Source organism: Crocodylus siamensis, chromosome 9, assembly GCF_052110815.1.
Source record: "Crocodylus siamensis isolate JL-2025a chromosome 9, ASM5211081v1, whole genome shotgun sequence".
Taxonomy (NCBI): domain Eukaryota; kingdom Metazoa; phylum Chordata; order Crocodylia; family Crocodylidae; genus Crocodylus; species Crocodylus siamensis.
In genome coordinates this window covers 15,934,202-15,950,380 of record NC_143403.1, presented here as the reverse complement: position 1 = coordinate 15,950,380, position 16,179 = coordinate 15,934,202, and the positions used below count along the sequence as shown (strand labels likewise).

General features: G+C 47.6%; 1 protein-coding gene across 7 annotated transcripts in view; it reads right to left on the bottom strand.

Moving 5' to 3' along the window:
- The window catches only part of LOC149857152 (transcription initiation factor TFIID subunit 4-like), a 206,863-nt gene extending 198,477 nt beyond the window's left edge, over nt 1-8,386 (bottom strand). For all 7 annotated transcript variants that reach the window (XR_016444134.1, XR_016444135.1, XM_090062592.1 and 4 more), the window contains exon 1: nt 7,299-8,386. Coding sequence is in view for 5 of the 7 variants with exons in the window: in XM_090062592.1 (XP_089918718.1) it covers nt 7,299-8,370 (1,072 nt within the window). In the remaining 2 variants the exon portion in view is untranslated. The remainder of the gene's footprint in view (nt 1-7,298) is intronic.
- Between the last annotated feature and the right edge of the window lie 7,793 nt (nt 8,387-16,179).

Here is a 16,179-nt window from a genome sequence, read left to right as displayed (position 1 = left end):
CCACATTCTAGGCTAAAATCTAAAGCTTGTTCAGTTTTGTTATTCTCTGATATTGAAAACTGTTAGTTAAAAATATGAGAGTCAAAGATTTCTTAAGGTGATATCTTTTATTGGACCAACTATGTAGTTGGAATAAAGTTAAATAAGCCTCTGAATGCAAGACATTCTTTGTCGGGTCTTTCAGAAAAAATAAATGCATCTGTGTTGCAACACCTTAAATAGATAATAAAAATATCTTACTTTGTGCAAATCAAATGAGTTAATTTAATTTTCTAAAAAGACTTTTGATCATAAATGTGTAAACAAACATAAATATTAAGTTGTAGGTCAATTAATATTTACTGGGTAATAGAGAATGCAAGGACAAGGAGCCCAAAATATTTAATTTTCTATGAATTAGAACATATAGCAACAAATCAGTGACATGACTGGTTTCCATGCATTCAGTCTAAGAAAATTAAGCATGTTTAAGGCTTCAGTCTTCTAACAGACCAGACACAGATTCCTTCTTTCACATTATAATATCACTGCATTTAATTAACTGTTAACATAAATGCTCATCTTGCTACAGTATCATGGTCAGCATTATAACTTCACTTTACATCAGGTGTCAAACTCATTTTGCCCTTTGGGCTGGATGAGAATCCCTGGAATGGTCTGCCAGCCAGATCAAGCCATGCCAGAGCACAGGGCTGGTGCGGTGGGGTGCAGCATGCTCTTCATGCCAGCCCCCTGTGCTGCAAGCAATGCATGCCAGTCCCACTCCAGGATTGCACTACAGATGCATACAGGCTGGACCCAGCACTACACACAGCCCAGAAGGCCAGCATGTGGCGTGTACTGCACGTGGCACCCCACCAGACTGACCCTGGCCATCTCTGCTGCCAGTCTTTTCTAGGTGTCCCTCATCAAGTTATTTCACCTAAAGCAGGCATCAAACATGTGGCCCATGGGCAAGGTGCCACATGCAGCATGTGGAGCCGACCTGGCATGCAGATCGAACCTGGCACTTCTGGTGCTTCACGCAACACAGGATGCCAGCATGGCAGGCATGCAGCAAATAGCTCCTCACTGCAGTGGCCTTATATGCCTGTGCCAGCACAGACTGATCTGGACCAGCCCTGGAGACAATGCATAAGGTTGGTCTGGTGTGGGCACCAAATACAGCACACAGAATCATAGAAAGTTCAGGTTGGAAGGGACCTCAGGAAGTCATCTAGTTCAACCCCCTGCTCAGAACAGGCCCATCCCCAACTAGATCATCCCAGCCAAAGCTTTGTCTAGCTGGGTTCTGGAAACCTCCAAGGACGGAGATTCCACAACCTCTCTGGGTTAATAAAGGTACTTGTTCCAGTGTTTTACTACCCTCCTACTGAGAAAATTCTTCCTAATACCTAACCTAAACCTCCCCTGCTGCAACTTGAGACCGTTGCTCCTTGTTCTGTTATCTGCCACCACTGAGAACAGTCCAGCTCCATCCTCTTTCGAACCCCCCTTCAGGTAGTTGAAGGCTGCTGTTAAGTCCCCTCTCAGTCTTCTCTTCCTAGATGAAATAAGTCCAGTTCTCTCAGCCTTTCCTCATAAGCAGGGATCCTGGTTTTCTTCAATTAAAAATTGAAAATTCTCTGATTAAAAACCCAAAATTCATGATAAAAATTAAAGGCCCCACATAGCCCCCCACCATGCTGCTGGTGCCCCGCACTCCCAAAGCCTCACAGTCCTCCTGATGCCCCCCAGACACGCAGACAACAATGCCCACCCCAGCAGGTAAGTGTGTGGGGGAGAAGAGGCAGGGCAGGGCAGGGAATGGGAAGGTGTTCGGGGGTAGATCAAGAAGCAGGACAGTGTGCCCCTGTGCGGGGGTGCCACTCTGAGGGCCACACAAGCACTGGCTGGCCTGACAGGGGGTTCACACTTGGGGGCCACCACCACAATCTCTGCCCCTGTACCCTGCACTACCATCCTACAGCCACCCGCACGGCTTTGTGGGCAAGCAGCGCAGGACGCAGCAGCAGCACAGTGGTAATCACCATGTGTGAGCCACATATGTGCTGCCCGGCCGGGGGGTGGAAAGGGAGGCTTACATGCAGCAGCCACCACTGCACCACTACTTAAGCCTCGTGACTGGCTGCATGGCTCCGCAGCAGTGCAGGGTGGTGCAGGCTGCGTGCTGCTTGGGGGGGTTATGCAAGCAAGCACTGCCACTGTGGAACCATGCCCTTCACCCCTGGATCTTAGAGGTAAGTGAGGCTTGGGGGCTGTAGGACAGGGCTGGGGAAAGATGGGGTCAAGAGAGCAGGGATGTGCTGCCTGCCCTGGGCAGCACACCACAGCCGGAGGCAGGGCCCAGGGGGTGAGGGCAGGGGTGCAGGGCCAAGGGGTGAGGGCAGGGGTGCCCCTCTGTGGAGGGCTTTGCAGGCAAGCAACACGGGGCGCAGTGTGGTGGTGCCCGCCGCATGTGGGCCACACACATGCCACCTGCACAGGGGAGGGGAAGGCTTGCATGCGGCCAGCTGCACAGCTCCATGGCCAGCTCTGCAGCAATGGGGAGGGACGGGGGGCAGGGGGTGCTGCTGACCTGTAGGGCCGTGCCAGTGGTGACGGCTACTGCGTACAGAACCTCCCCCCTGAGCTGTGCCGCCAGACACGGGGCAGTGGCAGTGTAGTGGCGACCATGGCCACTGCAGGATGGTGGTGAGGATGGCTGCATGCCACCTGGCCGCCACCACACTGCCACCCTGTAGCCAGCTGCACAGCTCCACAGCGGCACAGGGTGGTTTTGTAGGCAGCAACCGTCACTGCTGGTATGGCCCTACAGGAAAGGGACAGCATGCCATTAGTCTTCTCAGCAACAAGGGTGCACTGTTGGCTCATAATTAGCTTCTTATCCACTGTAACCCCTATATACCCAGGGTCTGTAACCCCTAGATCCTTTATTGCAGAGCTGCTTCCCAGTTCCTAATCACCTGTTCCTAATCACCGTTTTTTCCTCCAGGTACTTAGAAATGGATTCCTTGACGGTCTGCTCCATGATTTTTCCAGGGACTGAGGTGAGGCTGACTGGTCTGTAAATCCTTTTTCCCTTTCTTAAATATGGACACTATGTTTGCCCTTTTCCAGTCATCCAGGACCTACCTGATTGCCGTGAGTTTTCAAAGATAATAGCCAATGGCTCTGCAAACACATTAGCCAACTCCCTCAGCACCCACAGGTGCATCCCATCCGTCCCCATGGACCTATACATATCCATTTTTTCTAAGTAGTCCCTAACCTGTTCTTTCACCACTGAAGGCTGCTCACCTCCTCTCCAAACTGTGCTGCCAGGTGCAGTAGTCTGGGAGCTGACCTTGCCAATGAAGACTAAGGCAAAGAAGAGATTGAGCACTTCAGCCATTTCTGCACCCTCTCTCACAAGGTTGCCTCCCCCATTCAGTAAGGGAACCACACTTCCCCTGATGCTCCTCTTGCTAACTACAAACTTGTAGAAACCCTTCTTGTTACCTTTCACATCCCTTGCTTGTCCTTGCATGTCCTGGACTGATCCCCTGTGCCTCATGCAGCGTTCACAGTGCCAGGTCCAGTGTGCATGCCAGACTGGCTCTGCATGTGGCATCTGACCAAGAACCAAGGGTCAGATCATATGGCTTTATGGGTTGGATCCAGCCCATGGGCTGTGTATTTGACACCCCAGCTTTACATGAAATAACTTGGTAAGAGACACCCAGAAAAGACTTGGTAAGATAAAAATGAACCGAAAGGCTTAAATGAAGTAAGGAAGGCTTAACTGGTCCTATAAAACTCAGACATCTAAAGAGTATGGTATGGATTAAACTGCAAAAAGCAGATAGATAACTGGTATCAAGGCTTACCCTACACCAGGGGTTTTCAACCTTTTTGGGCTGGTGTACCCCTGACAGATGGTCGACAAGCGGGGAGTCCACTGGCCCATCACTGAGCAGGGAGGTGAGGGGGGGAGTCCCCCAGCAGCTGATCATCAAGCAGGGGATTCCCTTTGCGACCAATCAGCAAGCCCAAAAATGCCATGGGTGAAACTGGGAGTGCCACTGACACATGGGTGAATGGCCCTGCTTCCCTGCACCACTGCCGAATACCCCCTGGGGGTTTCCCAGGTACCCCCAGGGGTACATATATCCCCAGTTAACAACACCTGCCTAATACGTTTGACCAGTAAACTCACCTTCTATTGGCAGTCTTGCATGTGTCCCCATACAACAAAGTCCCACTAATAAAGCCCTAACTAGTGGTTGATAAACCACTCCTCCAAACAGCCTTAAGTCTCTGCAGGCACTACTCAACCAGCACACTTCCTAAATGTCGAATTTGCTGTACTGGTAAAACCTATCGTGCCACAACAATCCCCCAGTCAATCTCTTTGCTCTTATGACAGTAGTCACATTTTGATCTCTGCTGCCCTGTCACGGCAAACTGACCCTAGTCAAAAATCTCCACGTGCTCTAAATGCCTCTTACCCTTGTGCAGTGGCACAACACGGACAGTCCTTTACTTGTCATAATTTCCAGGGTATTGTCGATGTGTCAGGTATTATGACTAGTAGTTGTGGGTTTATTCCTGAAGTTTTAAGACTAGACTTGACTTGTCTAAGCTGGCTTAGATAGGTAGGGACAATACTGCTTTGAGCAAGGGGGCCAACTGCATGACCTCCTGAGGTCTTCCCAGTCCACATCTCTGATTCCATGCTGGGACATTTATACAAGCACACAGCCTTGGCCCCATTTAAAACCAGAGATCCAGCTAAAACATATGTCATTTGCTGGTCCTAGAAAGAAATCCTAGATTTCCTAGGTCTATGGGGAGAAGGAAGGGAGCAAGACCTGCTCCAGAATGGCAAGAATAAAGTTACCTAGTTAAATGATGCAGACAAGATCCAAGAGTAGGGGTATGACAGGGATAACAAATGATGCAGGGCAAAGGAACAACAACGTTCTACCAAAAGGCAAGGTCAGCCAAATGAAAAACCTGGGGCTGGCCCTTGTAACCTGTTCTTATTATGAGTAACTTACATGAGCATAAAAAGAGAACATTCCACTGATACCTACTATTAAAAAGATAAAAAGGTCATACATATAAAGGGGCAATAGCCATTTATAGATTCAAAGTTCAAAATCTATACACTCTCATTCTAGTGATTTCATTTGTAATACTTTAACAAATCTATACTTTTTTTGCCAAGAACAAGAACAGTGGGTCATTTTCCCTTCTGTTTTAATAACCAAAATGCTGAATAAAGCACTGATGAAATCAACTTCAGAATTTGAATACAAAGTTATGACATCTTCAGATAGTAGGAAAAAAATACAAAAATAAAGAGTCCAACTATAGCCCATGGGCTTGATCAGTGTCATGGGGCCAGTCTGCAGGCTGGGTAGAGCCCATGGCCCCCTCCTGCTCCCTCTCCCATCATTCCTGATCCAGTGGCTGCTCTAGCTGGTGTGGGACCTGTATTGCATGCAGCACAGACCCCAAAGCAACCGGAACAGACACTGCATACAGTGCAGTCCGGCCAGAGCAGCAACAGTGCTGCATGCAGTGGCCACCCCAGCAAGACTGCACTGAATGTGGTGGCTGTGCTGGCAGCTCCAAGACTGTGCTGCACACAGCACCTGCTTCAGTTAGACTGGTGCCTACAAGCACTGTGTGCAGTGCAACTCTCAGACTGGCTGCAGCAAGCCCCTGTTGTGGCACGTGCGCCAGAGCAGACAATGCATGCAATGGAGCTCCTGCTCTAGCTGGACTGCACTACACAGTGCCCATTCTGGCCACTCCAGGATCTGCACTGTGCCGCACACCACACAGGTCCCAGACCAGGTGGAGCAGATATAAGATCAGGTATGCTGGAGGACAGGGACTAGCTCTACACCATGCCTTGTGCAGGTCTCATCAGGCTCAGGGGCAGCACCAGGAGCTTGTGCCATTGTCCTGGGTGGATCTCATCAACTTGGGAGCAGCACCAGGAGCTTGCGCCATGCCCTGTGTGGATCTCATCAGACTTGGGAGCAGCACCAGGAGCGGGATCTGGTTTGTGGATCACATAGTTGACATCGCTGATCTAACTGGTAAAAATTTCACTAAGAGGAATCTGATAGCTCTTCCAATTTAATGAGGTGTTCACAAAAACCCATGAAGACTTTGCCTAACCTAAACAACAGCATTGTAGAAAATACATATCGGGAGTTACATAAACTCTGACCAACTTCACAACTTCTCAAAACATCACTGCATTAGAGACCAATCTTTACACTGTCATACAATATACACAAATGCCATTTACCTAATATATCACACACTTTCCAAGCAAGAAATTAACAGTTCCAGAATACATAACACGTTAATACTTGAAGAATGTTGCATTATACTAATGGAAAAAGAAAACAATTAAACTTCATAGAAACAAGTCAGTAATCTAAATAGAGACAAAACTTATGGAAAATTTCTGTATGACATCAGAATCCAAGGATGACAGCATGATATTAGGATACTCTTTGAAGTCTGAGTCTGAAGGAAAAATTTAAAAGTAGGAATTGCCAGCACCAAAATAAATGGGCAAACTTTTGTTTCATGGTGTACCTTCCTGAACTCATATTTTTAAAGCAAACATAGCCACATGCCATGTACAGTTTCATTTTCCAAGTAACAGTAAATCTGAATAACCAAGGAACCACAAATGGAAGGAATGAGATGTGATGGTTACTGTAGAATTAGAGGTAAATCCCAGTGGGGAGATGCACAGAAATTGTATACAGCATACATTCTGAGATGAAGAGGTTTCCATGCTAAATGACTCACACTGTGCACCTCAGGACAGATGCTGCTTGAATAGAGAGAACTTTTCTCTGTGCCACTAGGAGTACAGAAAGATTAACAATATTTAAACATGGATGCTGAATTACACCTGATTATCTATGAATCAGCAACTGAAGTTACAGTTGTTTTTGGTCTGAGCTGTACAGCACAACTGCAAACTAACTTACCGTGTTTCTTGTCCTTCCTACAATACAGCAAGACGCATCCTTTTCGCTAACAGAGATTTTTTAACACCAGCAATACAAAATCCTAAATCAATTTAACATTTTTGGTAATGGTTACACGTTGATTAGAATTCATCTACGAGCAGGCACTTATTGGCATCCCACACGCTGTGCGTCGATAGTTCTGTTTACAAATCTCTGGGACAGCTACAACTTTGAAACATCTCAGTGAGAAAAAAAATGGTTAGCAAAGAAAAACAGCAAGCCTGGAAAGATTGCATGTCCACTTACCAGGTGGTATAGTAAAGCCTGGAGGCAACTGGATGGTGGTCTGCTGAGGCGGTCTAACAATCAGTTGCGGGGCCACTATTCTTTGAGCAGTGCCCACCGCAGGCCGGGGGGACAGTGACTGGGGGACCGCAGAGACAACAGGTACAGCAGCACCCGGCTTGGCTATGCCAACAGCAGGACCAGGCGGCCCTATAACATTCACCATGGGTTTAGATATCGCGTTAAGGGTGACCGTGGTGGATGCCACGGGGACACAGTTAGCAACCGAGCTTGGGGCTGGCTGGGTGGCAGGGCTGCCAGCAGGGGCAGCAGGGGCAGCATTCGGGAATGCGTTCACTGCCGGCGGCAGGGGGTTGTGTGTGAGGGGCTTAGTCTGTGCAGTGGAGGCATCGGGCTTGCCGTGGCTGGCAGCCGGGCTCTGATGGTTGACAACTTGTGTTACTGCTGCCGGGGCACAAGCCAGCTTGGGGCTGGCCACAGGGGCGCTGGAGGACGCAGCACTCCCACCGTGCACCGCCGGCGGTCTCTGGAGAAGTGACACGGACGGGGCAGCAGCACTGTCCCCGGCGGCCTCCCCAGCCTCAGAGCGGGGTGCGCTGCCAGCCGCGGCAGGAGGGCTGGAGCCAGAGCCGGGGCTGTCCCCGCTGACAGCCACATGGTTGCTGAGAGGCGCGGGGCCGGGGGCGGGCGGCGGGGCAGTGAGGGGAGCGGCTCCATGTGATTGCTGCACACTACTACTGTTTACACTCGCTCCCCTCCCGCCTGCCGCCGCCGCCGCCGGGGGGGACGGGGACGAAGACGGCCCCTGCGCGGGGGCCGGGCTGGACGCGGCGGGGCGCGGAGGCGCGGGACGCCCGGGCTGCAGCGGCTCCGGGCTGCGGCTGCCCCCCGCCAGGCTGCCCGGCGGCTGCGGCGGCGGCGGCGGGGTCCTGCTGGCGGACGCCTCCACGGCGCCCCGGCCGCCGGCCAGCTGCGATTCCAGGGAGCCCACCAGGTCGCTGACCGCCTTCTCGTCCACCTCCCCCGAGAAGAGCAGCATCTCCTCCAGCGGGTCCGACGCGCCCGCCGCCATCTTGCGCTGAGCTGGGAGCCGGCGGCGCAACGCGCAAGCGCGTCGGCCTCGCCGCGCGCTGGGCATCCTGGGAGGGGCCGGCCTAACAGGCTGCTCCTTCCCCCGCCGCTGGGGCGGGGCGGGGCGTCCCAGGGACTGGGTTCCCCGCCGCTGGGGGCTGCGGCGTCTTGCTCGCTGTAAAGCGAGACGAAAGCTGAGCATTTTCTATCTCGTTCAACTCGTGTGTGTGTGTGTATATATATATATATAAAAAAATAATATTTCAAGTCATATAAATAAAAAATATGTATATATAAAATATTTTTGATCTAGATCTAGAGTTATATATTTATAGATATGTATCTCTATATAGATATTTCTCTATGTAGAAGTATCTATACAATACTCTGCAGCATAAGGCTACTAAAAAGTGCCAGTTACGAGAGCTCTTTCATATAGAGAGATATTACAGAGATCTCTCTCTCTAGCTATAGATATCTCTCTGTATATATAGATATATATATATGTAGCTCTATATAGAGAGAGAAAGAGATCTATATTTATATATCTAACTATATATTTTCCCCCCACAAAAAAAATTACCTCTTTCTAGAGCTTGAATGCTGAGAAGAAGCAAGAGCCAGCGCTGGTTTTATTGTTGCTGTTTGAAATGAATGGTGATATTAATTAGTACTGTTATTAAAATGCTTGTTATTATTATTGAATTTGCTCAATTGAATTTGGACATTAGTTGTATATGGATGAAATTATGTTTTATATTATCATTACTAATACAGGTTTCCCTCTGTTTATGCTGTACGTGTGCCTGGAAAATCGTGCGTAACTCAAATTTGCATAAAGGGAACCCACTTTACAATGTAACAAACAGGGATATGTTCCAAGACCTTGACTGTACTGAGCCCCAGACCCATTTCTACCACTTTTACAAGACAATTTTGGCACTCACCAACAGCAGATAGCACACACAAGCACAAGGTACTGTCATAACAGGGATAGCAACTACAGAAACACGTGTCCAAGACAACAAGTGAGGAGCACAGATCCATACAAAAGACTATATTTTGGTGCACATCACTCCCACAATGCACCGCACAAAGCAAGTGACTGTGGGCCTCCACCACTCTGATCGTGTAAGAGTGAATTTATCTCGCATATAACGAATTTGTGGTATAAGGAGGGTCATCGCATAAGAGTGAATTTGCACATACAGAACCTGCATAAAGCGAGGGAAACCTGGAATAATAAATTCATCCAAATACTAATTTACAGATTCACAGAAGTTTATGGCTGGAAGAAATCTCATGAGATCATCAGGTCCAGCCCCACTGCTCTGGGCAGGAAATAACCCCAGCAAGGTGTGTATCCAGTTTCCTTCTGGAGATCTCCAAAGTAGGTGCCTGCACCACCCCCACTGGGAGTCTATTCCAGAGTCTGGTCACACAAACTGTGAAGAAGTTTTTTTCCTTATATCCAGTCTGAAACCTCCTCCTAGGAGTTTGTGACCATTGCTCTTGGCTCTAGATCCATGGGCCATAAAACTACAAGCAGGCATTGTATCTTCCCTCCCAGGCCCTGAGAGTTCAGATACTCCCCATATCCAGGCAGGCATCTTACATACACGTCCCAGGCCTGGAAAACAGGGAGTTTAGATGCCCCCAGTCATGCTTGATCGTAGCTGAAAGTGACATTGTTACTACACAAAACAGGGTGGTAGGAGGAAAGTCCACCTGAAAGCAGGGAGTGTCCTGGGGAGCACTGTTTCTTTTCCAGAGAATGGGAGAGCACAAAAGATGATTGAGAAGAATAAGGAAATTGAAAGGCAGGGGGTCTGAGATGAAGACGCTGTGAGCTGGCAGCTCCCTTTTTCTTAGATTGGCCATTACCTTTGGCTGCCAGCTACAGGGGAAGAAATGTTTTGCAAGTGGAAAGACAAAGAAACCATATTCTTCTTCCTCTGCTCTCAATTCAGCCACTTGCTTACTCATCCCTCTGTTATGTTTTATCTTGTGGGGTTGGAGAGCTGTCATTCTCTGTAGAGTTCCAAACACAAGGATGCAAAACACAGTTGAAAACCTTGGATGTTGCTGACATGTTCAGTTATGGCATTCACCTGAAACAACAAGAAAGCTCATCATCAGGCATAGTTAATGGTACACACACCTTGGGAGTTCTAGCAAGATACCTTCATCACTTTGCCACTACAACTACATAGAAATGTAAACTAACTATCCTTAAACAATAATTACTAAAATATAGGAATAACTGCACCTTAAATGTTTTAACAATTTAATTGATTACGACCACAGCAGATTAAATCACAATTGGGTGGCAATTTGATCTATCTGGGGGTAATTTGAAGTTTCTGCAGCGGAAAGAAAAAATATCCTGGAAGAGGGGGAGAACGATAGAAAGAGAACAGAGGATAGAAAAAGATAAGAAAGAAAGAGTAGATATAAAGTGGTCCTGCCATCCCAGAAATCATAACTAAAAATCAAATTCAGACCTTTCCAAAGCCATGTTATCTTGCTTAATCACATAAGAAAGTCCATTGCGGAGGTCTCTGATACATTGTCTCTCTTCAGAAATGTAAACCTTCCAAAAAGATGTAAATCCTTCCAAAAATAAACTTAGCTTGATTTTTCTGTTACAGCAAGAGCTTGATACTACTTTCTAAGTGCAAAGGGGCATCATAGCAAGACGTCATGGCCCTAAAAGATCTCCCTTATCCAGAAGACCTTTCCAGTCTGTAAAACTCACATAATAGTTACTTGCATAGTAGTATAGGACTTGCATAGTGGCCCTGGTCCAAAATATTAAGAATATCATCCCCTTCATTGTTGTCTCAGTGGCAAGAACAGAATACATAAGACTGAACCCAAATGCTCCCATTTCTTCCCTTTTGGAATATAGAAACCTTAGATGTATTTGCACAAAAAATAACAGCAAAATTAATATAGATTTCCCCTGTTTTGGCCCACTGCTTCATTTATGAGTTTAATCAGAGTTCAGGCTTTGCCCTACAAACCTGGTCAACAATCCTGTAAATGCATATGTTTAACTGTGCCTGTGGGACCAGCCCCATTAAAGCTTTAGTTTCCTAACTGAAATCTGTGCAAGAACAGCTAAGGCTGCATGAACAAGCAGCATGAAGTAAACTGCCAAATAATTTATCTCAACTTATTGTGTGAACTTAACAGGCAGCAACTATTCTGTGATAACTAAGTGCATCTCTTACTGCAGTGGTCACCAACCCAGGGATCCTGATCTACAGGTAGATCCCAGATCCTTTTAGTAGATCCTGGGCTGGGGGGACAGCTATGCATGTACACATGCACATACCCGTCGCCCCCAGCCCCAGCAGGTCAGTCTGTCAGGGAGGGAAGGGGCAGGGGCCAGATTGAGGCTCCTGCAGTGAACAGCTGACCATGCGGACCAGCCAGGGACAGTGGAACGTAAGTGGGGCCCCAGCCCAGCTGGGTGGTGGGAGGATTGGAGCCTGGGGGTGCTTCTCCAAGGGCGCGGGGGGCTCCTACCCCAGAGCCAGCAGGAACAGCAGCAGTGATGGGCAGGGAAGAAGGGGAACGGGAGGGACACAACATGTCAAGGAGCAGTGGGGAGTGGAATCTTACTTCCTCCAGGAACTTAAAAAGTCCCAACTGCTGCTCTGTGGTATCAAATGAAAGGGGGGTACATTTGTACCACTGTACCCTTTCCAGATCTACCTCTGGATCTGGTCAGGGATCAGGTGCCTTGGCATACACTTACTATGCAGGCCCCTTTACCACAGTGAATGTGTGTAGTCACACATCTACCACTTGGGGTGGGGACTGCATAGCCAAGCCACGGCCTTGGGTTTGGTGGATATGGAAGTACACAAATTCATTGGGGATAAATGGGGACTGCATAGTAAGCGAATGCCAAGGCAATGTAAACACTTGTGCATGTAAACACTGATTGAAGGGAATTAAAGTGTAAGCCATCAATTAGCTTTCATTTGCTGCAAACTAAGAGTACAGGTACACCACTGAAAGTGACATTGTTACTACACAAAACAGGGTGGTAGGAGGAAAGTCCACCTGAAAGCAGGGAGTGTCCTGGGGAGCACTGTTTCTTTTCCAGAGAATGGGAGAGCACAAAAGATGATTGAGAAGAATAAGGAAATTGAAAGGCAGGGGGTCTGAGATGAAGACGCTGTGAGCTGGCAGCTCCCTTTTTCTTAGATCGGCCATTACCTTTGGCTGCCAGCTACAGGGGAAGAAAGCTACAGGGTGGGTCTAAGTTCCCACCCTTGACCTCGAGGTAAATCATTCATGTTTTTCACACGCCCTTGCCTTCAGAAAATTAGAATTTGTTATGGAACATGCATGAACAACAATCCAGAGGGGTGGGAAAGGGAAGTTTTGTGTGCATATAGGATTTGTCCTATACGATGCACAGGGAAGAGTATGACAAGCTGGACAGAATATGACAATGTGGACAGAGGCAAAAAAATATGCCAGAGTATTGTGCATTTAACTGCTTATGGCTAGCCCTTTGTCAACCTGGGGTGGAGTAATAACCTGGGGGTGGCTCCCGCTGCTGTGCGCACCCCAGGAGGGCATGGGAAGCACGTATCCCCAGATCTCCACAGAGCGAGGGTGGGCTGCTCCTGCAGGCTGGGGCCAGGCTCTTCTCAGTACAGGGCTGAGCCGGGCTGCACTCAGGATGGGCAGTGGTGGTTCAGGGAGTCAGGCTATGGCGAATTTTGGAGTGGCTGCAGCCCCCCTATAGCTCCTTCCCAGCACCACTGCCGCCCACCCCAAGCCCAACCCCCACTTGGAAAAGCCAGACACCACCCCAGGCCCACCCTGCAGCGGCAGCTCACCCTGCCCCTCCCGGGATGCCTGCAGTGCCGGAATCTGACACCCTTCCCACACCCTGGAGACGTGCCGCTTGCAGTTCCACCCTGCACCCTGCTCCGGTGAGCAGCGCCTATCCCAGCCCCACTCCCTCCCTCACCATGGGGGCCTCAATCTGCAACCCCCATAGCTTTTCCCTCCCCCAACCCCTTCTGCCACAACAGACTTACCACCTTGATGCTGGGCTTCAAGTTGCCTGACTGCATACTGGAATCGGTATTGGCCAATATGGCTCTTTAAAAATCGGCCATCGATATCAGCCTAAAAAATCTCTATCGCTGCACCCCTAATAGTAACATCTAGATCTTTGTTGTTATTAATATGTGTATAAATGAAAGTTGTAAAATATAGTTTTACTATGCAAGGGAACATTACATAGTTTGAAAACAGCACGTGAAATAAAATTTATATGTATAACAAATATTTGTAGCTGGATATGTTGGCCTACCAGATAAACTTGAAGTTGACTCTAAGTCAATTTATTTCACAGAAAATAAATCTAGATACATGGATGGCTTTGTAAAATCCCAAATAGAATTTCTCTTTTTAATATCACAGTTTAAAGCTAAGGTTCCTTTTTTTCACTCTCCCTTTGCAGAACCCTTTACCTGCACAGCACTTAGCAGAAATGGAGCCTAGTCTGTTATGACTGTGCAACTAACCCTGTCAGTGAAAAATTTATTAGTATACATTTTTCTAACACACTGGGCCATTAAACTTGGTTTCTCCATAAAAACCACCATACAGGAAAGCTTTATAGTTTTGTATCTTTAGAAAATAAAAAATAATCTTCCCCCTGGCAGAAATATATGACAAACTGTGATTTATACTATTGATTTCAGAGCTGAAAAAAGGAACTATTTTTAATTAAAGATGAAGGTAGATTTGTGAGTGGTTGATCTGTAAAATACCTATACAGATTTTTCCCACTTTTTGACTGATTAGTTTTATCCTTTTTAGCATTATGTGCGCACACACAGAGCAAAAAGACAGAATAAATAACACATTCTATGAAATGTGGTAAAATTGCATCATTGAGCTACATATTTACCAACATTTACGCACATAGAACTCTATGGAAGTCAAAGGACCTAATCACTTATGCAAAGTTAGGCATGTGTGTAAGTGTGTAAAGGACTGGACTTTAGGTTTGCACTCAATTAAAGCAGACAGAGATCTGATACCTTCAGTGAAGCACAAATATAAATTTGTGCATTTGTTTGACTTGCTTTATTAAAGTTATTGCTGTCATTGAAAAATGTATCTTAAATACCTAACAGCTTACACTTACGCAAAGGTACTTAAAAAAACCCCTTAAGGTTAATTAACAAATTGCTTAGCTTCTCCTTTTTAACTATTTCTATAGTTATGCATGTATACGTAATATGACTAAAAGGGAGCATTGTGATTATCTAGTCCAGCGGTTTGCAACCTTTTTAGGCTACAGTGACTCAATAGGGTTAAGGCACCCCTTGGAAAATGCCCACTCTTAAGTTTTCACTTGTTTCTTGACCACAGAAACAAGCAGTTTAAGCAGTTTTTCTGTTGCCAAGAATTCAGAAAGAACACAAGAGATCTGAATGCTTGTAACACTAGGGCAGGAGTAGGCAACCCCTGACACATATGCCAAAATGTGTCATGTGAAGGCAAGTTGCTTGTTGTACACACCATGAAGCAGTGGGGAAGAGGCTAGGGCTGCACTGCCACAAGGACTGGGCACCTTGTGGCTCCCCCATTGTCCACCCCTGACACGCCAACATCTTACAAGTCAAGGTTGCAGGTGTTTTTGGCATTCTGCCCAAAATCATTGCTGGCCCCTGAGTTTATCTTGTGAATCATGTTTGCAGTCCTAACTATGCTTGTGTTGTGTGGCATCCTTGACAGGATCAATTAAAATTGCTACTCTAGTTCAACATTTTGTACAATATAGGCACAGACCTTCCCTGAAGTGCTTCAACTGGGACATATCTTTTACAGACCTTTCAATCTTGATTTAAACAGCCAACAATGGAACATAAAACTCAGTAAATGGTTCCAAAGTTGAGCTGCCTACCATGGTAAAGATTTGTCTTTGTCATTGCTGGGGTACCCACTCTGGGAAAACCTAGCCTGTGGGAGGGAGAGAGCACAACCAAGGCACTTGTCTTACTAGAACGATAAATCGGGGGGGCCAGGACACCCTGGGGTGCTACGAAACCTTTTGTAAATGTGCAGGAAGCAACCATGCAGGCTCAGGCATGCTGCTCAGGCACAGCCAAATTAACCCTTTAGTGAACCCTAAGCAAACAAACTCATGCGCCCAGTCAAGGCCCCCCCCTCCTGACCCTGGTGCTGCTGCCCACCAGGAACAGGGCTTGGAGCTGCCACTAGGAAGCAGCCGTTTTGGCCATGGACAACTGGTGCCTCCTGAGTCTGGGGGGGCACCAGCAAGGCAGGACTGGCAGGGTCCCCCAGGGGCCAGCCAGTGACCAGCGCAGTGATCCCCCAGCAGCCCATCACAGCTCAGGCATTTGTCTATACTCTAATCTGGCCCTGGTGACAAGCGGAGCAGAAGGGGCAGCCTCAGACTCTCCCTACCTGGTGCCCAGGGCTGTACTACACCACTCCATGCAGGGAATGGGCGCCAGCCTTGTGGCGCAGGACCAGCACCGTACCCAGATTCCTGGCCAACTTTTAGTATCAAGCCCCCCTTTGCCAGAGATCATGATAATAATCATTATTTTCATCTTTTCCGTGCCCCCGGCAGTCGCCTGCATCCGGCCCTGCGCAGGGTTTCTGGACCAAGCCTCTGACCAAGCACCTGGAGTCAGAAAAGACTGAAGGCCTGCACCAGGGCCTGCAGCTTTTATATGCATATACACGTATATGTGCACATATAATTTTTTTTAAATGAATATATTTCGTGTTCCAG